This window comes from Camelus bactrianus, chromosome 21, assembly GCF_048773025.1.
Source record: "Camelus bactrianus isolate YW-2024 breed Bactrian camel chromosome 21, ASM4877302v1, whole genome shotgun sequence".
Taxonomy (NCBI): Eukaryota; Metazoa; Chordata; class Mammalia; order Artiodactyla; family Camelidae; genus Camelus; species Camelus bactrianus.
In genome coordinates, this window is record NC_133559.1 from 29,485,981 (window position 1) to 29,512,734 (window position 26,754).

The 26,754-nt window shown below is 44.7% G+C and overlaps 1 protein-coding gene across 3 annotated transcripts in view; it reads left to right on the forward strand.

The window, feature by feature from the left end:
- Positions 1 to 26,108, forward strand: part of C21H1orf21 (chromosome 21 C1orf21 homolog) — a 206,200-nt gene extending 180,092 nt beyond the window's left edge. The window contains exons 4-7 of one of the 3 annotated variants that reach the window (XM_074349942.1): positions 558 to 634; positions 1,963 to 2,147; positions 7,847 to 7,907; positions 25,300 to 26,108. In XM_074349942.1, coding sequence (XP_074206043.1) covers positions 558 to 634; positions 1,963 to 2,147; positions 7,847 to 7,907; positions 25,300 to 25,378 — 402 coding nt within the window. In that variant the 3' untranslated portion in view covers positions 25,379 to 26,108. The other 2 variants (XM_074349943.1, XM_074349944.1) reach the window with 2 other exon arrangements.
- The last annotated feature ends 646 nt before the right edge of the window (positions 26,109 to 26,754 follow it).

Sequence of the window (26,754 nt, forward strand, 5' to 3'; positions counted from 1 at the left end):
AGTTTTACTAAGTTAATCGAATTCAACCTCAATATTTACTGCAGGTGTAAAATACTATTTTTAGTTGTGTTCTTGTGCCTGTCGCTGCTAGAGCCTTGTGCAGACTTTCTGTCCCAATAACCGCAGTTGTGTTTCACAAATAAACTGCACGAAGTCGCTTAACCTGGGCAAGCCAGCCATGGCGGCGGTTGTATGACACTTGCTCTTTTTTGACGCTTTGATTCTCTTCCTATTTTCAGGAATTCCACCTAAAAATCAAAGACTACCCACACATAATTTTCTTTTTTTTTTATTGAGTTATATTCAGTTTACAATGTTGTGTATACACATAGTTTTCTAAAAGGAGCCACAGCTGTTATAAAAAGTGAATTCCTCTTTTCATGACAACGTTCCGTGTTAAAATGCTTGGCCAGGCTGCCTGTACCCTGTGACGTCCTTGTGAAGGAACTGACTGCACAGGCTCCCAAACAGATCTACCATTTCGGGGATGGAAATGTGTGCTCTTTTTGATTGCTGACTCTCATCGTGTCTTTTGCGTGTGTGTTTATGTGTTTCAGGAAAAAAGTGCCAGTTCAAATGTAAGACTTAAAACTAACAAAGAGATTCCGGGACTAGTTCATCAACCCAGAGCAAAGTAAGTTCTCATTCCTTTTTTCCTATGTCGTTTTTAAAGCTAAAAATGTTTTTAGAGTGAGCTCCATTTTGCCTACCAGATAATCAAGACTTACGGTAAAGCTTCAGTAATGAAGACAGTGTGACTGGGTCTAATGGAACAGACAGAGTCCCAAACCAGACCCAACATATATGGCAGAGCTGACGTTTCACACCAGTTAGGAGAAAATAAAGGGGAATATCTTTATGAGTTTGGGGCAGGGGAGAACTTCAAATAACTCACGAAGGATGCAAATCTTAAGAAAAATGATTAATTATTATGACTACACTAAAATTAAGACCTTCTATTTATCAGACTATGCAATAGGAGAGTAAAAGGCCACAGAATGAGGGTAGATACTTATAATACATACAATGAACAGTGGTTGGATTTCCAGAACACATAGAGGAATTCTATGAATCAGTAACTAAAGGACAGAACTCATAGAAAGACAGGCTAAAAACATGAACAACCGTTTGACTGAAGAGGAAACATTAGTATCTAATGCGTATGAGAAAGATACCATGGCACACTACAAGACTGGCAAGATTTAGAAGTCTGATGCTACGAAAGGTTTACTAGAATCGGGAGTAACTGATACTCTTGACCCCTGGTGGTGGGAGTATAAACTGGTCAAAGTACTTTGGGAAAACAGTTTGCATTATCTAGTAGAATTGTCGCTTGGGCGTACCTGGCCCCCCAGCAACTTCACTCCCAGGTGTGGGCCCTGGAGAAACTCTTGTGCGCGGGGGCCAGCAGACATATTCTGGGAGCGTTCACAGCAGCACTGCTTACGTGAGCTCTTAAAGCTCTTGAAGGAAAAACCCAAATGTCCGTCCAACATATAATGGATAACAAAAAATGTGGCACGTCCTTGTGCTGGGAATGCTGCGTATCAGTGAAAATCTACGACCTGTACGTAGCTCCACGTGTCAAGGAGGTGGAGCCTCGCCAGTGTCATGTTGTGGCGTAAAGTAAGAAGCACCTGCCTCCATGCACTTTTACACATATGAAGCTCAAAAACTAAGGCAGAACTAAGCAAGATTATGGGGGGGGAGATAAACAGCAGAGGCCAGCAAGGAGATGAAGGGCACTAAATTCAAATCGTGGTCGCTTCTACTGCATAGAACACAGAGGGACCAGAGAGAGGTTCTATTTCTTAATCTGAGTGGTGGTTTTATCCCTGTTCCTTTCATTCTTATTATTTAAAAGTGTACAAATAGCATGATAGGTTTTCTTTTCTATGTGTTAAGTATTTCACAATTAAAATGTTAAAAGAGAATAAAGAATAGTTTTCTGGATTTTTCTAGAACTGAATCTACACTGGCAACAAAATGCACTTTGTCTGTGAAGCTACCGCCCCTTTCCTCAGAGAGGCCCTGCTGTCCCCGAGGCTGCACGTCCCCTTGTGCTGTTCTAGCCGAAAACGAACAAACCCCGAGGGTGCTGCTCGCACATGTGTCACCCCACCCCAACATAAATGTGACTAGTGCCTGTATGTAATAGAGCCCCAAAATCAAAATCCTAAGTGGACAGGGTTGTGTTATCTTTGGTTCTTCCCAGGAAGTTGAGACAAAAATAACGTAATTGGTTTCACCTGGCTCAGCGTCTGGGCCCCGGCCACAGCCAGGGCCACTGGGACGTGGTGGTTGGGACTCTTCAGGGGGTGGTGAGCGAGCACAGGGACTTAATTTTTTTCACTTTCAAAGAAAACTGGACATTTTTAAATCCCCTTATCATTTTCAACGTCAGTTTAAGGATACCACCGGTTTTTGCCCCTTAGGTAAGCATTGGGCTATAATCGCAACCTCCCTAATCCACTCCCCGGCAATCACTTTTATCTCCTCTAACTTTATCTGCCTCTGGGGACAACGATATCTGATGACCCTACCAAATCATCTTTTCATCCAAAACGTTGGATATATGCTATTTTTAAATGCTTTTCTTATCTCTGCGTTCTAGAGAAAGACTATATTAAGAATTCCTTTTTTCCTTCAGAGCAAATATTTATTTAACTTTGACACACTTTCATGCTTTGCAGACTGGCATGTGCTGAAGCTTTCAGAGAAGTTGAGTAAATTGGAGCATGTGTTTACATTAAAATTATGAAGAAAATTCCCTATTTTTCACACAGCATCACGCTCGTGTCTCTGTGTGTGTGTGTGTGTGTGTGTGTGTGTGTGTTTTAAACTGTGAATCAGATCATTGGGTTCCTGGAATTCAACTAAGAAATCTTTCTGGAGGGCCAAGAAAAGGGTTTTATTTTTCCTACTTGCTGACATATAGGATCCAGGAAACTATTCTTTATTATGTAGTTGTATAAAATATGATGAGGTGTTGTTTCTTCTTCCCCCATGAGCGGAAGGATAATTCCCTACCTTGTGGAAGATTTACTGTAAAGGCAGGCATCCTCACAGCCTCGCCCTCGCTCGGCGTCACGTGCAGAGCACGTTCCCGCTGGCCTTGAGATCTCAGGCAAGTGAGCTAGCGTCTTGGAGCTTCAGTTTTCTCCAAGAAAAATGGAGGTGAAAAATCCTGTCTTACAGAGCTGGGGCTTAAATAAAATAAATAAAATAATGTATGCCCTATGCTCATCACAGTGTCTGACGCTTGGCAAGAACGCCTTAACAATTAGAAACAGCCCGAACGCCCTTTAACGGGAAGTTGGGCAAATGCGCTTCGCTGTGTTCACACAGTGGAACATCAGCAGTCACCACGAATGCCCCGCAGCCATGGACAGCCCTGGGCGGACCCAGCAACATGGCGCTGGGACAGAGAGCAAGTCCAAGCGGTGACGTAGCATGATGCGCTCTGTAAACTTACAAACACCTGGAACAGATCATCTGCTCTCAAGCACGGAGAGAGATGGAGTGAAGCTTTACAAAAGGGAAGCGGGGACGTGATGGCTCCCTTGAGCTGGGAAGTAAGCTCTAGGTTGTTGAGATCCCAGCTTTTATTTTTTTGTTTTGATTTCATGAATACTTATTATACTTTTTTTTAAATAACCGAATAAAAGTGAGCCATGCATGAACTAATAGCAAGGGTGTGTCCTGTTGTGAGGTCTAGGATTAATCCACTTCCTGAGGTGCAGCTGAAAAACACTGATGATGATCATCAAGAAGGAACTGTGTTCAGGCTAAGATTTGTCAGGGACCCACGGGGTAACTGAGTTTCATTTTTGTAGGTGAAGTACTAGGGAATTAGGACCTTGTCTTCCCATACTTCTGTGGCTTAGATTTTTATTTGGAAGCTTATTTTTTTAAGTGACTAAACGTGGAAACCATGTATCTTTCCGCTCTAGAGCTCATTTGTCCACCTTTGGTTCATTTGATTACTTGCATTGAGATTCCATAGCGTTGTCATCCTTGGTCTCATGAAGCTGAGAAGTTGTAGGAAAAAGAACCTTTGATGGCAGGGTTAACTCATAAGAGCTTTGCCAGGACCAGCTGAGAGCCATGAGAAATGTTCCAGGGCCATAAATGGAGTATAATCGATAAAAATTTTGAGTCACTGTGTTGCACACCTGAAAACTAATATAATACTGTAAACCAGCTACACTTCAATTGAAAAAAGAGAGAGAGAAATGTTCCAGGGGGAGCATTGTGTTTTCCAAGGTGGAATTTTAGTTATTAGAGAGAAAGAGGAATGACTGAAGTTTTATGAGTTAAATCAAGTACCAACATACAGGCTTTTATAAAAGATTTTTAGATCTAATTAGTCTTAGCATCAAGGATTCATACTTTATCAACTAAATCAGAAGCAACCCAGTCAGCCCTTGGTGGTATCCTGAGGGAATATGGGAGACCATTGTGCTCTCCCTCCTCCGCTCCGCACTCACCGCCATCACACAGTCCGTCAGAGGCGATCTGAGAGTCAAGCTGTTACTCACGGACCGCTCCCCACGGTGCGCTGTGCGCTCTGGAGGGTCAGCGCCACCGTCAGCGCCGCTGTGTTGATACGAGTTTCCACGTGAGAAGACGGCATCGTGTTTCTCTGGGCAGGAGTCGGTCAACAGTGGGCAATTCACTTCATCAGAGTGAGCATCCTGCCTCTGCCCCCGTTGAAAGGAAGGCGTGGAGAACAGCAGGGTAAGCCTCGTGCCCTCGGGTCACACCAGCCCTAAGACGACGCACAGACCACGAGGCTCTCATGTGGGTGTCCGCCTGCCACGCTTCCAGGGACCGCAGGCTTTGCCTGAAAAAGCTCATTTGGTGCATCGGGACTTGGTAATAAATCAGCCCCCTCCATTCTGCCTTCTCTGTCACAGCCCACGTGCTGTGTTTCAGGGAGGCAAGACAGGCAGCCGGTCTGCTGAGTGGCTCGTCCCAGCCGGTTCTGAAGTGAGGCAGAAGCAGGCAGCGGTGTGCTAGGGCTCCTGGATGAAGGAAAAGGAGGCAGCCTTTCTCCGTCCGTGGGCACGATGGTAGAGACACAGCGGACCGAAGGCAGCTTGCTGACGTTTGGTTAGGATTGTTTCTCAAAGGCACGTGTGAAAATGAAAATGTAAGGTTCCTGCCTGACCCTGTACCCTCTACCCCAGAGCAAGGCGAATACTTCCTTCAAGATTCAGACGGGGTTGAAAATACGCTGTCTTGTCTAGTTAATCCTGGATTAGGTGGCTTTCGTTCAGTTTGCTTCCATCAAGGGATATCTTTTTCTTTTTTTAATGATTAGAAAGTATGCAGCTAGACTACACAAAACTGAATCCACTCAAGTTTTTACCGTATGGGCATCCTGAGGTCCTTCACTTTGGGTCTGAAACTCCTGAGACAGGTCCCTGAGCCTGTGCGCTCTCCACCACAGGGAGGGATGGAGACACACTTGCAGGGTCACATTCACTTAAGATTTCCCCTCTTGTCCATCTGATGTGCATACGTATGAGTATCAGCCAAACACCCCTGTTTTCATGTTGTGATGTTTGAGTAAAGGAGCTAACGGAAGTTAGTAACAATCACAGAACGTTACTGCCGTAAAGGACCTCAGAGACCAGCCTAGCAGTTTTATAAATGAGGAATCTCAGGCCTGCACCCCATCTATGCTAGAAAGCTGTGCTGCCTCTGTGAGGAGTCGTGAGTCCCACGGATTTAAATAGAGACCACTTGGTCTATTAATTAAATATGTACTACCCTCCTGTTATATGCAAGGCAATATATGCTAAAATCTCTAACCAAAAAAGGTTCCACCATGAACATCAGATCCTAAAAATGCCACTTTTATGACGTCCCTTGGGATTTCCTAGGGAAACTAATATATATGGTTATGTTTAGATAGATAGACAGACAGATAGATAGACAGACAGATCAATCTACTGATCGATCGATCAGTATCTTCATGCCTTTTCTCTCTGGGGCCCAGAGCTGTCCAGCACCTTCATCTGCTGAGAGCTTGGCTAAGAACATGGCAGGTGCCCCAAAAAGTGTCTAGGCAGCCACAGTGGGTACCAGAATATTTGTGTTTCCCACTCACAAGAAATCCCCCAGGCTCTCCCTCACAGCCTGTTCACATGAACTTTAGGCAAAACTCTAACAAGCTTGGCTGTGCTGTTGCCAAACATGAAGCCCAAGCAGCAACTGGCAAGAAGGAGGAAACAGGACTGTTACCTCCTCTGACAGGAGAAGAAGCTCAAAAGGCAGCCAGAGAACGGAAGCCTGGAACTCAAGGCCGTTTCAGCTTTTGCTTAAAGAGGAGCCGCTCCACCGACCGTCGAGGCTCCCGGACTATCCCAGTATTACAGAGGAGGGTTAAGACTTAAGATCAGGGGAGTTGCCCCTCGCCATGAAATGAAAGTTGAGATACATCGTCTATTAAATTGAGTGCACAGTTTAGAAGACTTGCATCCAAAGTGGCTCGAATAAAAAACGTTTTGGCACTAAAAGAAGTCAAACCCTGAGGAATCTGGAAGAGCTCAGCTTTGCAAAGCGGCTTTTCTGTCCAGACAGAGCACGAGGAGGCTGTTTACTCTCACCATCCCGGGTTCCGCCCTGCCTTTCCAGCCTGCAGTGAGAGGGCCTGTTTCTGCAACAGGACGTGTACGTAAATTACATGATGTCCGTGGTGCCTTCCAGCAGTGAAGGCTACCAGGTCTTCTCATTGCTTCTCCTTGATCTCCACACTGATGGCTGTGTGCTCCCAGCTTTGAAACCTAGCTTTTACGCACTGGGGAAAACCTCTTTGGAGCCTCATTACCTGTCCTGGGAGGCCTGAAGGGCTTCGGGTCACTTGTGTCACTCTCTGTGGCCCCAAAAGGATGAGGTGTGCGGAGGGGATGTCAGGTGGGCTGCTCACCGTCCCTCGGCGGGGAGGGAAGAAGCTGGTCCAGAGCCACCCCTCCCCCGACCCCCACTACTAAACCAGGGGTAGTAACTAACAGTAAGGGAAGAAACAGTGCCGAGTGTCTCTTCCCCCAGCATCCCGAACCCCCTTGGACACCCACGGCTGTTCACTGGGTGGAAACTACTCTCGTTAAGATCATGTTGCTGCCAGGCCCCTTTCCTTCCCGTCTGTGAATCTTCTCTGCTGTCCTTCCCTTCTAAGTTTGTCCCCACCAACCACGTGTGTCTCACTAAGTATGCCGGTAAATTGCCAAGGACAAGCAATCACACAGGGCGAGGGCTCCTCAGACATGCCTCCTCACTGACTCCCACGTTCCAGTGGAATTTCAGTTCCAAAGAGATGCCTTTGCTGTCCCCGGGACAGAAGATGTTCAGGGACAACGTCAAGTTCCCTCTCGTTTGCGGCCAGCCCACGCCTGTGCAGTCGGCTGGACACCGTGCTGACACTGACAGCCTTTGTGAAACACACATTTCAGTATAATAATTAGGATATATTTTCTTGTTGTGGTTACACCCAGGGTTGAAATAGGCTGTATGCTGCTTGCCTATACTGTTTGTTTTAATGACAAATACGTATCTGAAGAAAAAATTTGGCACACACCTCCCAGTAACACCACTAAAAATAACTTGAGTACTTTGAAAGGAAATTGTGTTCCTTAAATCATAGGAACTGACAGGCTATTAGGAAACACATTTGTAGGATTACTCATAATGACATTTATCCTCAATATGATACTTAAGTGCAAAAGTCTGCAAGAAATAAATGGCTGCCCCAAAGTTGAGGGACCCAGCAGTTTTCGTTTGAAGGAGCTAGGTTTTCTTAAACATGGAAATATGTATTTAACTATTCTTTGTTTTTCAGCATGCACATCTCTGAAAGCCAACAGGAATTCTTCAGAATGCTGGATGAAAAAATCGAAAAGGTAAGAGGTAAAAGAACTAAGTGTTTGAGGGAAATATTGCCTCATGAGTTAGGGTGACGATATTCTGGTTTGTACGTTGCAAAGCTGTTCTTGCAAGGGGATGGCTAGAGAGTTAAAACCAAAGTCCCCCACCCTGCTCCAAAAACTGAGGCTCTGAGAATGTTTAATGTATAACAGAGCTTCCCAGGATCTGGGCTGCCGCTGATCATTAATTAAAGCTTGGAAAGTCAGGTAGAGACTAGTAAGAGCCTTTGCGTAGAGACAGAATGTTGCATCACTGTGTGTTGTCGACCCCGATGCCCCGCTCTGACCTCAGACTGCAAGCAAGATGGTCTCCAGTACCTGCCTGCCCCCCGCCCAGCGCCGCTGAGTCCTTTACAAACGTCGCGGACATGTTGCAATCGGTACCTACCTCAGAGAAGTGGCTGTGAGACAGGTGATCTCTGTATTTTACAGACAAGGAAACTGAGACTCAGAGTGCGTGAGTAATTTACCTGGTTTGCAGCTTTGCCCAGCGGTGGAGTTAGAATTCCAGCCCACGTCTGTCTGACTCCAAAGCGGTCCCCCAGTTGCTTCTCTCGGAATGTGTGGATTTTGTCTAGACAGATACAAAGTTGATCTGTGTGGAAACTGAACCCATGCTTAGGATCTCAGAGCGCCATATACGAATCAACAGAATGATGTATGGAATATGGTAATAAATAAAGGCTTACGTGCATATAGAATTTAAATTATTCACTGCAGGGGGTGAATTTTAAACGCTAAAGTTATCAATCTTAGTATTATCATTTGAAAATCTTACTCTGAAGACTAGAATTCTACATTCAGAACATATCTCAGCCATGGTTAAGTATCGTAGGTCAGTTTTACCTTCGAAATGGTTTCCATTTTAATTTTTGTTTATTTTTCATTTTTTGTGGCCCTTTTGAGTGTTTCTTCAGTCAGTGGGAGACAGTGAAGGAGGTCTTAAGTTCATCCAATTTTTAGCAGCAGACCCCCCTCTGACCAAAAGAATCATTGTGTAGTCTTCTAACACACCATTAAAAGACCAGCATATGTTACCAATATGAAAAACAGAGATGGGTAATGAATTAAAATTAAAATAATAGCTTAATCTGCAGTGTTCCCTGGCTATGGTTAAATACTCAGTTGAGTATGTGTGTGGGGGTGGTGGTGGTTTACTTTTAGTGAAATTTTACCTTATGCATGACTTTTCAGACTGAAAAGGTCATTTAGGAATAATCACCAAGTTTCACATACTGGTTCAAAAGCTGTTCAACTTGTCGATAACACTTTGTTTTCAGTAAAGAGAGGCGTAAAAGAAGTATTTTATTCTCACTGTAATGATGAAGGGCTTTCTCTCTGTTAGTTTGGATTATTTCTCTTCCACTAACTTTTTGGCAACAGAAATATCTGCTTAGTAGTCAGAGGTGGTCTGTAGAAATTGAAGCCTGAATTGTGAGTTACCTTTTTAAACGACACTTACAAACCCTGGCCAGGCGTTGAAGATGCTCTTATCTAATCCCTGTCTGGTGTGTTTCCACAGTTTAAATTCTACTTCTTTTTACTCAAAACTGAAATATATTGTTCCCACCTGAAACGCGACATCCCTTCTTACTTTGCATCCAGGGTACAAACTATGATGTGTTGACCACAACAGAAACAAGGTTTATAACTTGATCATTTATTGGCTTTGAGGATTTGTAGATACAACATAAACAGTGTTCCCAGTATTAAATACATTTATGTTCAAAAAAGAGCCGTTATGTAATCTATGACGTGTACCCAGTTACAGATTTCTAAGGGAATTTTCTATCTTCTCTGAGCCAAACTTGCCTGTTTCTCCTCCCGTACCTAAAGCCTGTCCTTCTGAATATTGTGAATATGCCATCCTGTGTGTCATCTCAACATCCAGCCTCCCAATGTTAGAGTGTCCCTTCCGGATAATACGTTTGTGGTTGAATATGGTCTTCACCGTAGTTTGTATAACCAGAATTAGAAGTTGGATTCTTACTACCTTCCTGACTTTTTACCATTGCTAAATATTTCTTTGGTCCAACTAGCATGTAGTCAACCATAAATGCAATTCAGATCTATTCTTTAGGTTTTATAGGGTTGATTTTAAAAAGAAAACTCAGAGCATCATGCTGAAACTTGGAGTCATTTTGAGAGGCCTTGAGTTTTGAGATTTACTCTTTCCCAGAAATATCCAGGAATTCCTTTTTTTTTTTTTTTTCCTTCCTTAAATTGATAAGAAGCAAAACTGAGTGACTCTGGAGAGATTTAAACCTGCCCCTCCTGGATTCATCCTTTGTATTTACTGAATGTCTGTAGGGCATCTTTCGATTTACCTTTGAACTGTCCTGTCCACACCAAAGCACTCTCTGCTCTGTCTCTCACAAGATGTGGGAGTACCGTTGGTATAAGGAAACTGGGACCATTCTTACAGTGAGGCTTAATGTGCGCACCTCCCTCTAATTCAGAAACGGTCCTGATGCCGAGCGGTGGTTTACTTCTGCACCACACCTGGACCTGTGGTTTGTCTAGGAAGTTAATCGTGGCAAAGAAAAGCAAGTAGCAAAAATGCATTAAAAGTTATTCAGCACTTCTGAGTACCAGACATGATGCTGGGACTCAGAACAGAAAACCAGGTAGGAAATAGGGGATACAAAATAAGTAGGACACAGCCCCTTGCCTTGAGGAGCTCAATTTTAAAAGCGAATTTCAGGTCCTCCAGCATCGAAGTGTTTCCAGTTGAAACTTGAGGTCCAGGAACCAGGCAGGTGGGACACTCTGGGACATGTGGCCACGTTTCACTAGGCTGGCGTCTATGTAGAAGGCCACTGAGCTGCACCTGCGGGTGACCACAGGAGCTGTTTTGTCAGGAGAGCAGGAAGAGTTCAAAAGACACTTCAAAATCTTTGATTTACTTTTGCTTTTCCTTTTGGAGAGTAAAAACCCTGTGAAACGATGGGAGTGCCTCATTTAGTTTTTCCTCGTCATTTCTCACCCGGATGCCTCACCGTTACTCCATTACGATCGATCGAGAGCCATTGTGCCTGACAGTTCACGGGCTCCTCACCCTCGTGTGAAGTGGTGACATTTGCCTAATTTTGCACCTTAAAGAAAATGACAGTTTACTGCAGAGCAAGGTAGTAACTTTAAACTCCAAACTTCTTCCGCTGCACTTAGAGAAGAAAGGAGAGACCTAGGCTGGGAAACCTCCTGGCCCCGAGGAGGGGGTTCTGAACACAGTACCAGACACAGATCACGACCAGTTTTAAGACTTGCTTTCTGCTGTACATTTGAGTTTACCTGTAAGAAACAGAAAAAGGAAATACATTTTTAAGTATCTGCATTCATAGTACCTTTTCCAGGCAGACCCAGGGATTTATATTTTGCTTTACTGAAGGTTTAAGAGCCGCCGACAGCCAAGGCGTCTTTCGCCCTCAGAGGGAACGCTGACTGTGAAATGAGACTGTCTCAGTGTTCCCGGGAAAAGGAAAGTAAGAATTACCTTGGTTCTTAGTCACCCGAAAAAAAGGAATTTTTGACGAGAGACAGAAACTGTGACATAAGCAAGATTTTTATTAGTGAAGTAAAAAAATGGTGAAACATGCTACACTCCCGAGAATTGGGCGCGGGCCAGTCCAAGAGAGGGGAAAATGGCGCCGTTCCTTTGTTCTTCCCGTTTTTATATCCTGGTTTTGTGACTGACTGACTGATTGACAGCTCAGGTTCCCTGCGCTCTGGCCCGCCCACCCCCTTTGGGCAGGTTCACTGGGTCAGGTTATACCAGGTCCCCCTCCCACAAGCAGCTGCCGCACCTTGATGTTAACTGGCTTCCTTAACTGGCCCTCATTTAGAGAAAGTAAAAATGTCTGGAGTCCCTTTTCCTGGATGCAGACACACTGCCACTTTCTGGGCTGATCCTTTCCCTTCCCTCTCCCCCAGCCCAGTGCTCGTTTCTGTCTAAACTACCTAACATCAGTACAGTGCCGTTTGCTTCTTGTTAGTTTTCCTCATGAAAGGCATCTTAAGCTTTGTTGGGTCCTGTGTTTAGCGCCCTTCTCAGTGCCCACGAGAAACATGGGACTGTTGCATCAAACCCTGACGAATGTCACCTGGCCTGCCCCACTTGTACAGAGAGCGTTGTAGTGTGTCCCCCCCACCCCGCTTGTCACGTTCAGTAACAACTGAGGCCTTCAGCACTGGCAGAGGGACGCTCTCACCGGCACGTATATTTTGGAAGTGGGCTGGACTGCAAATAGCATCGCATTAAACGGTTGTTTGCTCCGTGGGAGACATGGTGTGGCCTTGCTTTGCTAGTACCCAAACCCTTCCTTTCCCTGCCTCACCTTCGCTCGCTCCTGTGCACACCTGTCCTCATTTGTCCACCAAATTAAAGCGGTAATCACCAGGGTAAGGCGGGGAGACTCAGCCCTGGCTTGAGTCTCTGCCTGCTGCCTAGCTCTGTGCAGGTGCCTCTTCACAGTCACGGTGATAACATTGTGCAGGAACCACTGGCAAGGGGCGTGCACACCCTGGGCTTTGAGGACCCTAGCGTTCCCCGGCATCCCCGTGGAGCTGCGAGTCCTAAGTGATGCGACCAAAGAAAATAAAGCAGGCGGCAGCCAAATAGAAGTGCAGTCACACACCCAGTCTCTCACTTTTCTTTCCTGGAGGGCTCGGTTTTCAGAGCATTCTTGAGACTGTGCCGCCTCCTTGGGAAGGAGCAGAGGAGAAGGGTTCAGGTTCCAGCACAGTGGCGTACATGAATGCAAAAAAGAAAAAGAAAAAAGCAACCCATGCCATTTCTATGAATGCAGCGAAGCCGGACTCAGCAGCCACGGTCCGTGTTGGTGTTCCACGCTGTGGACGCAGCAGCGCCAGGAGGCTGGGCAGCACGCAGCAGGGAGGCAGCCCAGTGCCCCTCCGAGCGGAGCGACCGCGGCGCCGCCTTGAGCTGCTTTCTTGACTTGCTCTCATTCGGCTTCTTCACATCTTCATCCTGAGCTGGCTGTTTCCCTTCTTCCCCAGGGCCTTTCCACTCTGCGTTTGGCAGCCAGGGGCCTGGTTTTAACCCTGCAGGGAGCACACGGGGACAGGGGGTGCCAGCCTCTGTAACTACCGCTTTATTACTTCAGAAGCTCTAAAAGGACTTGCAGAATACACAGGCAGTTTCCTAAGAATAAAAGTTGGGTCTCCATCTTTGTTTCCCCAGAACCCAGCACAGGGCCTGGGACAGAACAGAGGCTTAATTAACTTGTTGAACGGGTGGATGGTGCAGATAAGACCCTGGGCGCAAGCACACAAAGGAAGGAGGTGTGGCCTGAGGCTCCCAAAGCAGAGAGCTCGGTGTGAGACGAGAGGCTCTGAACAAAAGGCAGCCTCGCACGCACGTACCAGTAAACACGGTGCCGAGAAACCGGAGGGACAGGACCGGCTCTGGGGGCAGCTGCGTGACCCGTCTCGCCTTTCTGATCCTTGGTTTCCTCACCAGGAGAAGGGGGAGGGGGATAATAATATTGACTTGTCTGGGAAATTAAAGAAAATTCACCCAGACTCTCTAGCAGAGTATTTGGTGTACTGTTCATGCTCTGTGCTTGGCAGCTTTTATTTTGGTCGAAGGTGCCTGTGTCCGTATCATATAGGGCGTCTGTAGAGGAAGGGTTTGGAGGCAGGCTACGACGGAGACTGAAAGTGCAGAACTTGTCCCCTTGAGTCTTGCTGGAGCAGGTGCCTTCCTGTGTGTGGATGGATGTCACCGCGAAGGCAGAGCGCCAGAGGAAGAGGTTCCCCAGCGTGCTGAGCCGCGCCCCCTCCTGTGTGGTACAAACACGTTAAGGAGTTAGATTTGCATGAACATTTCTAGAGCCAGTAAATAGCCTGTCCCAGTTTTTGATCTGTGGTTACAGAACAAGCCGGGGAGCCACTGGCCTGGGTACAGCTGGATCCCTGTGTATCTTTTTCCTGTTGGGAGGGTTCATTCTTTTTTAATTCTTGTGAGATTCTTAAAACCTGCTTTTACAAGTGTTTATTAATACCAGTCTTTACATGCTTGTAATAACAACAAAGAGTCACAAAAAGGAGCTCTCTAACAAAAGCACTAACACGGTAAGCCTGACCTCTTTGATTCTTTTAGGAAGTATAACTGGAATGTGTTCTCTAGACCCAGAAACGAGCCCTTCTGTTGAGAACTCCTAGAGAAAGCATCATTCTTGGAACAGACACTTGTAGATTGCCCTCATTTCAGCCCTATTTTTCTAAATAGAGTCAAAAGAGGAGTATCCAATACTTTAAACTCATATTCTCAACATTGGTTGTTGGAGATTTGGAGATGTTGAATCCTATCCTGCTTCCCTTCTGGGTTCTTAAAAAATGTTAAATAGACACAGGAAGCCAGGCGAGCATCGTGGGTCAGCATCCATCTGTATGAGTCTCACAAGTCCCAGGTGCAGAGCTTCTAGGTAAACTAGTTTGGAATATATTTGTAGTACTTAAAACATCAAAAGGGTCTGTAGCCAGAATATATAAAGAGGTATTACGAACACAAACCAATAAAAACCATCAATTAAACTTATGAGTCTGTATCTTTGAAATTCCCTTACATTTATACTATAAAGTTCACTAAAGCATACTATGTTCCATAGCAAAAAAAAAAAAAAAAAAACTAGAAGCAATTTAAGTGCCTACCACTAGAGGAATGAATAAAGTCCTATATATTCCTACAGTACAATATTATGCAGCAGTTACATAATTCAGATATATATATATATATATATATAGCCACAATTATAGATCTCAAATCATATTATTAAAGAAATAGTGGAATAAGCAGAATGATGAAAACTGTATGACACTATACAAATTGTAAAATACCATGTATTGTTTATAGATGAACATTCAACATACATTTATTAAGCACCAGCTGTATGCCAGGCACAAAACACACAGAGACACAGACAAACACACGTGAAAGTACATATTAGTATGGTCTGTCTTGATATATTTACAAATGGCATGTGTTTATAGCCATTATATGTGTAAACATTCGTATACACATAGTATATAGTGTTTTTGGTATAGGATGAATATGATATGAAGATTAAAGTATCAAAAATGAGCTGGAAGGAGACATACCAAACCATGACCATTGTTGCACGTGGGGATGGGGGAAGGGACATGGGACAGGGATGGTAGAGTGGCGGCCAGAAGCAAGTGTTCCAAAATCTTACTAGTTCTTATGCCTGAATGATGGAAATATAGTGGCAGTGAAGGGGTGGTATTTAAGTCTTAACTCTTACTCCTGAGAACAGATTAAGACATCGCTTTGAATTAAGTCCATCAAATGACCTGGAAATCTTCTGCAAAGAATTCCACAAAATTGATGGTATCTCCTTATCATTCTAAGGAATCAGGTACAACAGGGAAATTTTTATAAGATAATGTTAAGTGAAAAAAAAATGTGCCTATTGGAGGATTGAAACTATATAACAGTGACATACATATGGACAAAAATTTAAATGAAACTTGAAAACTTTCTGATCTGTTAAAAAGACAGGCTTGTAAGAAAATTTTTTTAAATTTTATTTTTATTTTGATTGATGGTTTTCTTGTTCATAAAATAAAAACAATTTTATAAAGTGACCTTTTGGAGAAGAACTCTGGCCCCATTTGAGAGAAATCTCTCTCAAGATGGAAATTACCTCTGCTGTTTGAGCTCTTTGTCAAGGATTTGACCCTCTTCCTGTGTTAGCCTCTGAACCCACTGATGGTGATTCTATTTTCTGGGACCGGAGTGGGTCACAGAAACTCCAGCCCAGTGCCTGCCAGACAAGAATGGTTCTTAAATGGTTGGGGAAAACAAAAGGCAGAGTAATGTCTTCTGACATGTGAAAAAGTATGCGAATTCCAATTTCAGCTTCCACAAATAAAGCTTTATTGGAACCCGATCACGCTCACTCTTTAACCATCTGTGGCTGCCTTCACACTTATAGCCAGAGTTGAGTTGCAACAGGGACCCTTTGGATACAGAGCCTAAGCTATTTACTGTTTGACTCTTCCCAGAGGAAGTAGCCAATTCCTGCTGCAGGACACGGGCACCCCACCTTCTGCGTCCCTGCTCTTCTCTGTCCTCCTGCTCGCCTCCTTGTGGGGAAACGAGCATCTTTGAAGTCATCTGAGTGTTAGCATCAGACAAAGCTTGAGAAATGGGTCCCTTAAAGCTTCTGAAACATCCTTCCCTTTGTCAGTAGAACGAGGATTCAGGTATAATAAACACTTCATGGGGTTTTAAAGCTGTTTGGTTAATACATCCTGTCTTGGAAATGAAAAGGCCAGTACACTAGGATTCTTGTCCCCGCGGTTGTTATCGGGGTGTTCACTCCTTTATACGGTCAAAGAAACAGGCTGTCACACTCCTACTGCTCATTACAGTCGAGACCTTTTTCCAACTGAAATAATAACGTGCGAGTCTAATTAGAATAAAGCTCATTAGAAACAGACACGGCCATTAATGCCTCGATTGATTTTTCTAATGGAATAAGCCGGGGGAGGAGACTTGAACAGCACAGCTAATTATTTTTGCTTTTCTTTGGAAAACTTGTTATAAATTGTTGTTGGACTGTAAATGAAAATGCTGCTGAAACACTCCCCGATTGAAAAGGCTCTGACACTTGCAGCCCCGAGGAAGGGGTGGAGGGCGCCTGCTTCTGGCCCACAGCCCAACAGGAGGAGGATTAAACCACAGCCCCTCCACGGTCCTTCATTTCATTTTTGCACCCATTCCTCGCCCCCTTCTCATCATGATTGTTCTGGATTCTGCCTGGTTGTTTGCAGATGCCCAAGCCATGGAATGCGGCTCTCCTGCCCATATTCCCGGTTCAAGGACAGAGCTTAAGTGTCCTAGAACTGCAGTTGCCTCTGGATGAGGATCCGTGGAGGGAAAGTCTGGAGGGGAAAGGCATTAGGTGGGCAGAGAAACAAGATGGCCCATTTAATATCTGCAACATGATACAGTGGGGGCAATCGTGTTTCATTAATCAGGATGTTCTTTGGTGCCCAGAAAGCCAGCGCAATGCAGGGTAGAAGGCTGTGGAAGAGGCATAACTCAGTGAAGAAACTGAGACTCAGTAAACCCACAGTTAGCAAGAGCCGGGAGGAAGATGAATCGTGTAACAGGAAGTAGGGAAATGAAAACGCACAGACCAGAAACATACAGAGCTTGTCATTCAGACAGGCTCAGGAGAGGGGGAGGAATTCTCCGCTGGTGAGTCGTCAGCATGCTTCACCACGACTGTAGCAGCACAGGCTTCTAGACAGAGATAAGCCTCATCAAAACAAACTTCTGTAATGAGCCTTCATTACAGAACTTTACTTTGTTTTCTCCAAAGCTGAGAATCTTGACTGGGCTATTTAGTTATCTGGCCCCATCGCAGTGCCCGTGAAGTTCTTTAATCAGAACTTGGTGATGAGAGTGAATGATTGGAGTTAAGACGCCTGGCTGAATGGAATGGAAAGAGAATGAGACTTGATTCCATGTGCAGTTTGCGTAGGTGTTATTTATATAAATAAAAATGATGGGTAATGGACAGTGGAATTCTGATATCAACTTTTGTTCCCCCTCCTTGCAGCCCTGCTGCGCCTCCCCTAACTTCCAGGCTGTGCTCCAGCCTCTGCGGATATAGAGCTTCCTCGATTCACAAGGGGGTTACATTCCCATAATCCCATTTCAAACTGAAAGTATCAGAGGTCGAAAATGCATTTAATACACCTGACCTACTGAACATCATAGCCTACCTTAAACGTGCTCAGAATACTTCCATTCGCCTCCAGTTGGCCAAAATCATCTAACACAAGGCCCATTTTATAATAAAGTGTTGAATATCTCATGTGATTTACTGAATACTGTACTGAAAGTGAAAAGCAGACGGGGGGTCTGGGTGCAGCATGGTTGTCAGTATCGCTTGCGTACTGTCCCGGTCACGTGGCTGGCTGGAGCTGCAGCTCACTGCCCAGCCCATCGTCACCAGAGAGACTCGAACTACACTGTGCTAGCCAGGAAGAGATCAAAATTCAGAGCACAGTTCCTACTGAGTGCACATCACTTTTGCATTTCATGAAGTTGAAAGTGGAACCATCGTAAGTCGGGGACCATGTGTCTATACTTTTGTTAAACCTGGGAACCTTCTGTACTTTTTGTTCAAAACATATTCTTTATCAGCTGTATTGTTAAAGATGGCTGCTTTTTCCAACAAGATCTGCAAGTTATTGATGACTGGCTTCACCTATTAAAGTCCCAGGACACTTCCAATATAATGTCATTCAACAGCTTCCATCCCCACCCCAACTCCGCCACACACACTCACACACACACTCACACACACACACACACACACAGACCACTGCCTCCTTCCACATACCTAAGTACCATAACCATTGTGATGAGGGCCACACAAGGATTCCATTAAGTGTCAAAAAGACAAAGATGAGTGAGAGGCATCTTCTGCCCCCTAGAGTAAGGGAAGCAAACATTTGGGTTAAAATTACTGTAAGACACGGTGGTGGGATGGAAGGACCACTGAGAGAAGAGACCGATTCTCCCCAGACCTTTCACTTGAAGGTCTGATGTTGGAACAAGGCTGTAGGACTAAGTAGCCACTAAGAGAAGGCTGGGCAGGAGGGGCGGGGGGACGATATGTGTGCAAAGGCAGTGGTATTTCAGGACCTGCCAGGTTGGGACACAGTGGATGACTGGTCCTGTTGTTTTGTTTGTTTTTTCTATGTTTTAACCATTTTTTCTTTTGGGATCTTAGATTGATTTTTTTCACGCCTAATAAAAATGCTGCAATGAAAATATTTGAATATATCCTTTTAAGAACTTTATGAAGGTATAGTTTACATGCCATAAAATTAACTCATTTTATATGTACCATTCGATGATTTTTAGTAAATTTACCAAACTGCATGACCCATCACCACACTTCAGTTTTAGAACATCTCCATCACCTGATTAAGATGCCCACTCCCTGCTCCAGCCCCAAGGAACCAATGCACATATCTATTGAATTTTTTTAATGAAGTCTAGTCAGTTTACAATGCTGTGTCAATTTCTGGTGTTTCTGGTGTACAGCACAATGCTTCAGTCATACATGAATATACATATATTTGTTTTCATATTCTTTATCGCCGTAAGCTACTACAAGATACTATATTTTTTAAAACATGTATTTGGAGGTTTGTCATTGATATTGACTTCTGTGATTGCTGTATTGAGGGTATGAACATTTTTCTGGCCTGTAATACATGTTACCACGTGACTTTCCAGAACAGCCATACTATTTTACAGCATTGCCCGCGGTGTGTAAGAGCTGCTTTCCTTTGTACGCGCCCAAGAATTGGGCATCGCTATCTTTAAATAATACCTGATTGCTTTCATTTGTACTGTTTGATTGCTGAGGCAGACCGTTCTTCTGGCTGTGTGTTTAGTGGCTTTATTTTGTTCTTGGTGAGTTTCCACTTTGTGCCCTTCCCTCCCATCGAGATCCCCTTCAGTGATACGAGGCTCTCACCTAGCCTGCCGTTTTCACCTTGTGTGCCGCTGGTGTCTTTCCCGTTGAGGTTTGCCTTTTTATTATGTCTTATTCTCTTTTTTTAAGTGGAAAAGTTGACATGATCAAATATGTTCATCTTTTTTTTAATTTTCTTGGTGATCTTTTTCTATGCCTTTGAGGCTGAGAGTTTACTTCCTTCTTCAGAGCTTTGATGGAATTTCAGTTTTACATTCTGTTTTGTATTATTGTTAAGAGTTAGCACATAGATTCTCTTGGAATCTTTCATTTCTGGTGATCCTCTTTGTCAGATACCTAATTTACATATCTTAGACAGTGTCACTTGGATATCTGATTCTGTGCTGGTGATTTTTCTGATGGGTCCATTTTGAAAAGAACGTGGGAAACCTGACAGACGTGCAAAAACAGAGACCTGGGTGGAAACCTCGTTATTCACAGGTAATGGAATGAGGGAGGATCTGTCCCCTGGTTGCAAAGGCCCACACTGTGCCATTCCCTCAGAGTTACAGAGAGACAGGGTTTGGGCTCAGCTGTTGAACAGTTTCAAGGGCAGCTTGGAGAAGTATCTGATGTGTTCCAGCCGAACAGAGAAGATTCCTGTAATGTGGTCAGTGGAGGTCTGTTCTACATTAGCTGGGAGGTTAGGGAGGAAGACCTCTAAGTCCCCTTTCAACTCCCAAATTTCAGAACTCTTTAGACATTGTTCCTCCTTTCATTTATTCAATGAATACTTACGAGCATCTAGCATGCTGCCAGCAGTGGTCTAAGTCCTGGGGATGCAACTGTGCATAAAGCAGTTTCTGCCCACTGGACACGTCTGTTCGGAGGGGAGGACAGCCAATAAAGAAATGGAGTAATATATTAATAATGGCAGGTAAAGATAAGTAGTTTTTAAAAAATGAAGCAGAGTGAGAAGTGCTCTTGTTAGCCACCATATATAAAAGTAAAGAACAAATTTCTTCCGTATAATACAGGGAACTATATTCAGTATCTTGTAGTAGCCTTTAATGAACCAGAATATGAAAGCCAATATATGTACGTATAGGCATGGCTGGGACACTGCTGTACACCAGGAACTGACACATTGTAACTGACTGTACTTCAGTTAAAAAGAAAAAGGAAATGTAAATGCTTTTCCAGTTTAAAAAAAAAAAGTGCTCTTGTATATAGGGAGCCTAGAGAAGACAGTGAGGTGACATTTGAGCAGAGATCCAGAAAATGAGGAGAAATGGATGTGGGGGGTGGGGGGGCAGGACAAACCCCCACGGTGTCGGCTTGTCTGAGGGCCTGAATGTCCGTGAGTGTCCTCCCATGGGCAGTTTGTTACCAGTTGGATCTGTTGATCTCATTTTTCAACATCATCATAAAAGCTGTCATTTATTAAGCACACACCACGTGCCGCACTTCACTAAACACTTCTGGGTATTAACTTTCTTTAAGTCCCACAACAGCACTGCAAGTTAGGTCTTATTGTCCCCATTTTACAGATGGGGTAACTGGAGCCCACGGCTTCCTCTTGGAAAGTCCCATCTTGTTCTAGTCTACTCTACCGGGGAAATACTCAATTCACACGGACTGCTACATGCTTGAGGTACACGCATTAGACCAGACGCACACACGTCTACAGAGACGTCCTAAGGACTTCTGTGATAAAGTCCGACCTGAAACTGGATGGCCAGCCCTAGACCATTTGCCTACTTAAACTTGAGGAGAAGTACCATAGGCACTTCGGAGGAATAATTCCTTTATTTGAAGTCAGTCTTTGAGCTGTCCTCTTTAAACTAGAGGAAGCTAACATTAGGATAATGTCCTTTCCTTCACTTTCCCTTAATAGCTCTAATTCTGAGCCTAGACATGTCAAAACACAGACAAAAAGAAAAAAATCCTTACCCTAGAATCTGAGAACTGTCTGAGTTGACATAAACTTCAGGTTTACAAGAAAATGATGCAGACAATTGAAGACGACGTGGAAACCACACAGTAGAGGTGTGGTCAGGGAAATGCTGGTAGCAAAAGCTCCTTGAGTTTTTTTTTTTTTTTTCAGTCTGCACCAAAATGCCCCTGTGGTCCTTCCAACAGCTCGTCCTTGTCAGCATCATCGTGAGTTTCCACTTCCCCAGCTTGTGGGGGCCCCGTGGGGACCGGCTCTCTGTGGCTTCAGTGTGTCCCTTGCACAAGGGTGGAATTGTGTCTCGCGGTCCCTAATTCTGACGGCGTAGAGCGTCTTTACAAAGACTTCCATTCTGTGGTTCTTTAAGGGGAAAGGGCACGCTTCAGCTAGGAGAATTGCTGTGTCTCTCCCAAACCCAGCTCACTCCCACTTCCTGCCTTCCGACAGCTGGAGGTTTTAAGGTTCTCTTTTTAGCACAGTTCTTTAAAAATTTAAATGAGACGCGAAGTCACAGTACAAAGACAAAGTCCCCCTCTTGCCCAGCGGGGCCAGCGTGCAGGTGACACTAAGACGCGGCTGCTGCTCCAGGAACAGTTCTCTCGGGCTCCCCTTCCTTAAAACCACGGCGGCCCTGTGGGAGCTCTTACTCGCCATGTTTTTTATTTCCAAGTTTAATGTTCATAAAGTATTTGGTTCTTAGAGCTGCTGACAGGTGATAATAACATGAAGCTGATTTGAATTTGAATTCACTTGTCAACTCACCACTGTAACAAGAGAGGCAAGGACCAGCCCTATGGGCTGGGTTTCTCTGAGGTTTGCCAGCAAGCAGCAAGGCAGGACTCCTACTTCGCAGGGTTGGTGTAAGCAAGCGATGAAGCTGTGTCTGCTAAGCAGCTGATGGTGATTTTTCTTGCCCCTTCTCATACTGACTAGGATCATTTCAGAGGAACAAAGGCTTGGGGAATGACAGTTGCTGTTTGGGGTTTATACTGAGGATGTACGGAGATCTGTCCCTCGAAAGGGGGCACTTTTTTATAGAATGAAAGATTCTTTAAATTCTATAGTGCTTTACAATTTTTAAAAGCTTCACACACATGATTCCATATCATCCCATAATAGCCCTGGTTCCTCTCTGCCCCTCAGAAGGGTGCACTTTCTTATGGTGACAGCAAACACGCAGGGTCTGAAACGCTCCTTCTGCCGCCTACCCCTATAAGTCCTTTACGGAGCTGTAGACACTGCTTTGGCAATGAGCACCCCAGTTCACCTGTGTGTGTGAGTGTGTCTGTCATTGTATCCAAGTTCTTCCTTGTGAACGAGGAGCCCTCTGAACCCCACATCGGCCAGCTGGGCCTTTGCTTTGAGTTGAGGCTTCATGAGAAGGGAAGGGACTTAATTGTCTGCCGTAGAAGCTGCATTCAAGCACGTGGGGTTCTGGCCTGTCTGGGGTGCAAGGCCGAGGTGGCAGGAAGGGCTCGTCGACACCTGGCAGGGAACAGTTTGTGACCACCATTCCCACTCACTTTGCAGCCACAAGGAAGGCGGTCCCTATTCTCCTATTGGGGCCTGAATAAAGCCAGAGTTTCATAGCAGTAAGTAGCCATTACGTATTGACCATCTGCCACACACGGTAGTTTTCCCATTTAATTCCGATCATAACCCCATGAGACAGAGACCACGAGTATCCCCAGGGAACCAAAGCCGGGTGATGTGCCCAGCGTCCCACAGCAGTGTCTGCGTCCACATGCAACTGGAAAAGTCTTCTTTCCTTTCCTAACAAAACCTCCATGAAAAGTCCACGAGCCCCACCCCGCCCCTCTGGCTGGGCACCCGGGGCCCATTTGCAGGTCTCCTCTCTGTGCCCCATGAGTTGAGGTTACATGGAGAGCATTGTCTGGTACGTTTCTGTGTCCTGTTGCCCACAGTGGAGAATAAACTCCCTGCTGTCAGGGTCCACGAGGTCTTCCTCTCTAGCTCCCCATCACATGGCTCAGGGAGTGTCGCCTCAGTGGTCTGGACCAAGGCAAGGGACGGCATCTGCTTGGGCAGTGTCACCAGGCAGGGGTCGGGGGGATGATGGTCCAGTGCACCTTCTCTTCTTGGGAACACTGGTCACCCAGCTTCCCCGCCCAGGAAGACATTTATGCAGGGAGAAAAACTGCCTGCAAATCTCAAAGTTGACACATTGTAACTGACTATAGTTCAATTAAAAAAAGAACAAAAAACCCATGAGATGACACCAGGCTCAGACACTCTGCAAGTAGCAGGAAGTAAGAGTTGGCAACATGAAAGTGGAGGAAACCAAACCCTGTAATTAGTGAATCACGTTCAGAGAGAACGAGCAATCTGGGGCCAGATAGCATGGACGCAGCCCACTCCTGCTTTCGCAGGCTCTGAAGCCTCCATTGTGTGGCAGGGTTTGTTTATTTATCAAACACACATGCACACGTGTGCACACACGTATGACATGAAATTATGTGCCAAGCCATATTTGATCACTTCACTACTATTAACTCGTCCCATCTTCAGCACCCACCTGGGATGGGTACTGCTGTTACCTTTATTTAGAGATGGGGAAACTGAGACCCGGAGAGGTAGCCTAATCAGGACCCCCGAGCTAGTAAGTCACAGAGTCAGGATTACCGCCAAGACAGGGGGTACCATCAGTCATTACGATGATGCTAAAGTATTAGGGGAATGTGAGAGACTTCCACTATACAGATACTGTGACACACTTGATACATTTGGGAAATAGTTTTATGCAAAGTTATTTGCTTCATGTTTTAGATACTTTAAGGAGTATAAGTCCCAGTTATTTAGAAAATTCTTGGGCTTTTAATTTTTTTTTTTATTGAAGTGTAGTTGATTTACAATGTTAGTTTCAGGTGTACAGCAAAGTGATTCAGTTATGTATGTACAGACATATAGATACATATATTTTCAGATTCTTTTTTATTATAACTTGTTACAAGAAACTGAATACAGTTTCCTGTGCTATATAACAGTAGGTCCTTGTAGAAAATTCTGTTTTTAAAGGAACATTTCCTCCCAAAATTGAAACATGTAGTGTGTATTTAAAAAAAAAAAAAAAAGGTCAAAGGCTACAAATAGGATTAATATGTGACTTTATCCAAAGTCCTTATCTACGCAGGGACTTCTGCTCCTGTGCCGTCCATGAGGGATGCCAGACCGAGGAGCCATGTGCTCTAACCAAGACAGCCCAGCTGGGTCCTCTGTGGAGCTTAAATCCCAGGCATAACCGTGCCTTCGCAGAGTTGTAACCTCATGCCAGAGAAAGGGCAGAATCTCTTTAAAAGTAACAACTGGACACAGATCTCAAGCCTTCAATTAACCTGTTTTGTCAGAGACTGCATTGGAGGCATTTTTGTCTTCCTTGTGCATCCCACACGTACCAAGCGTGGTCCTAGGTGTGTTACTCACATTCAGGGACTCCTTGTTTGTTTTTTTAATCCCTGTTTTAACTTATATTGGATTAAAACAAGACATCCCTAGGTTATACCCTCCTCCTCTGTAAAAGTGTTCAATTCCAGGCATGGAGATGTAGCTGTGGATCGTGAGCGGAAAGAGGCTTGTTCATTGTTCATTTCAGTTTCCCCCGTTCATGAAAAATTGGTCTCCTGAATGGATCAGCCATTTGGTAATTTCTCGGTGAAAGGCTGAGTCTTTTATGTGCCGAGAATAAAATAAATTCTTACCAATACAGCGTAAGGACTTATTAGGAGCTTGGTGAAACTTAGCCACGCCTTGAGGTCTACACGGTTTATAAATCAGCCTGCTCGTGTTTATGACTCACCTGCCTGGTGCCCAGTATTCACTGATGGAGCCTGACTCTGAAGCATGGAGACTCATCTGGGGAGAAAACTGATTGCAAGTAACTCATGTCTTGTTATTTTTTTTTCCCCTCAAGGGTCGAGATTACTGTTCGGAAGAAGAGGATATCACATAGCGCCATTCTACCACTCAAACCGGGAGCTACTACTGTGTAAATAGGTTACACCCCAGTTGAAATCTTTGCAAAGGTCGGTTCTCTCCAGCGAACAGCGCTATATAGCAACAGAAGATCGTTCCATATCGTATGCCCCATTAAATCACAGTGTTCCTTAATGAACTCGCAAAGGAATATTGCTAAAAACAAACAAAAAAAACTGGTATCGAACTTTCTTTGTTGCTGCTAGTTAAAACTTGTTGCAACTTTTCACTTCTCTCGGTGTCCAGGTCTGCAGCGAAATTCTGCAATTTCACCTTAAAGATGCTGTTGGTTTTTCAGATGCTCTGCAACCTATTTTCTATAAAAGATGAGGTAGAGGTGAACTCAGATATCCAACTTCTATTCTAGACCGGTTCTGCTTCTAAGACACACGCCTGTTTCCCTCTCTCCCTCCTCCCTGCTTCCCCCCTCCGAGCCGTTCAGAGCCTTGCTTCTCACTGGCAGTGTTGCGCTTTGGAGATAGGATGGTTGCTATGGCAAGCCTTGTTGCTCTCCTACGAAGAAGTAGAGGCGCTATTACCGATTAAAAAGCATGTTGTGACATGACTTCTGGAGGTGACGTAGGAGCGAGCGGCGGGTGGTTTCATTTTCTGGTTCTCTTAATCAAAGATCAAGCTTGCAACACCAGTTTTGCTCAGATGCAGACGGAAGTGTGATCACAATCATTTTGAATCCCTCTCGCCCACTTTTTTTTTCTAAGAAAATAAACATTTTACTGTTTTTATGTATCCTTGTCTCCTCCCATTCATCCAGCTCAGTGTTCTGCGATGATCCTGGGTGCGGCAGGTGAGCCCTCCTTAGCAATGACCCTGGTAATTGACCTTAATGGCTCCATACCCTCCCATTTATAACCCGCCAAGTATCCACAACGCTGTCAGTGGTCAGGGGAGATGAGGGGACATCCCACGGCTTTTTAGGAGGGCCTGAAACCACCCTGTCACCTTTCATTTTGTTAGCAAATAAAACCACCCGACTCCCTAATTCCCTCCCTTCAAAATGTCATGTGAGCTTTGCCACCTCAGCTTCCTCCGGATGGTGCAGTGAAGAGCGTTTGCCAGCCGGGAAACGCAGCCCACTGACCCTGGTGACGATGCGGGGAGATGCAAAACCCAGAGCATCAGGGCGGTTGCCGGGGGGGGGGGGCGCATGAACTGTGCGTTTGGTAGAGTTTATTTTTCCATATTCTATGAAAAGGGAGAATCTCTTCTCAAAGACAGAAGTAATATTTTTAACAAATATTGTCACAAGTAAATAGCAATCAAAAGGAGAAAATAACTTGTATTTTTTTAACATATTGGGTAGTTTTGACGAGGGTTCTCTTTGTTACTTTCGGGGGAGGGCCCCCTGTTAAATGCCACAGCGGCAGTCCAGGTT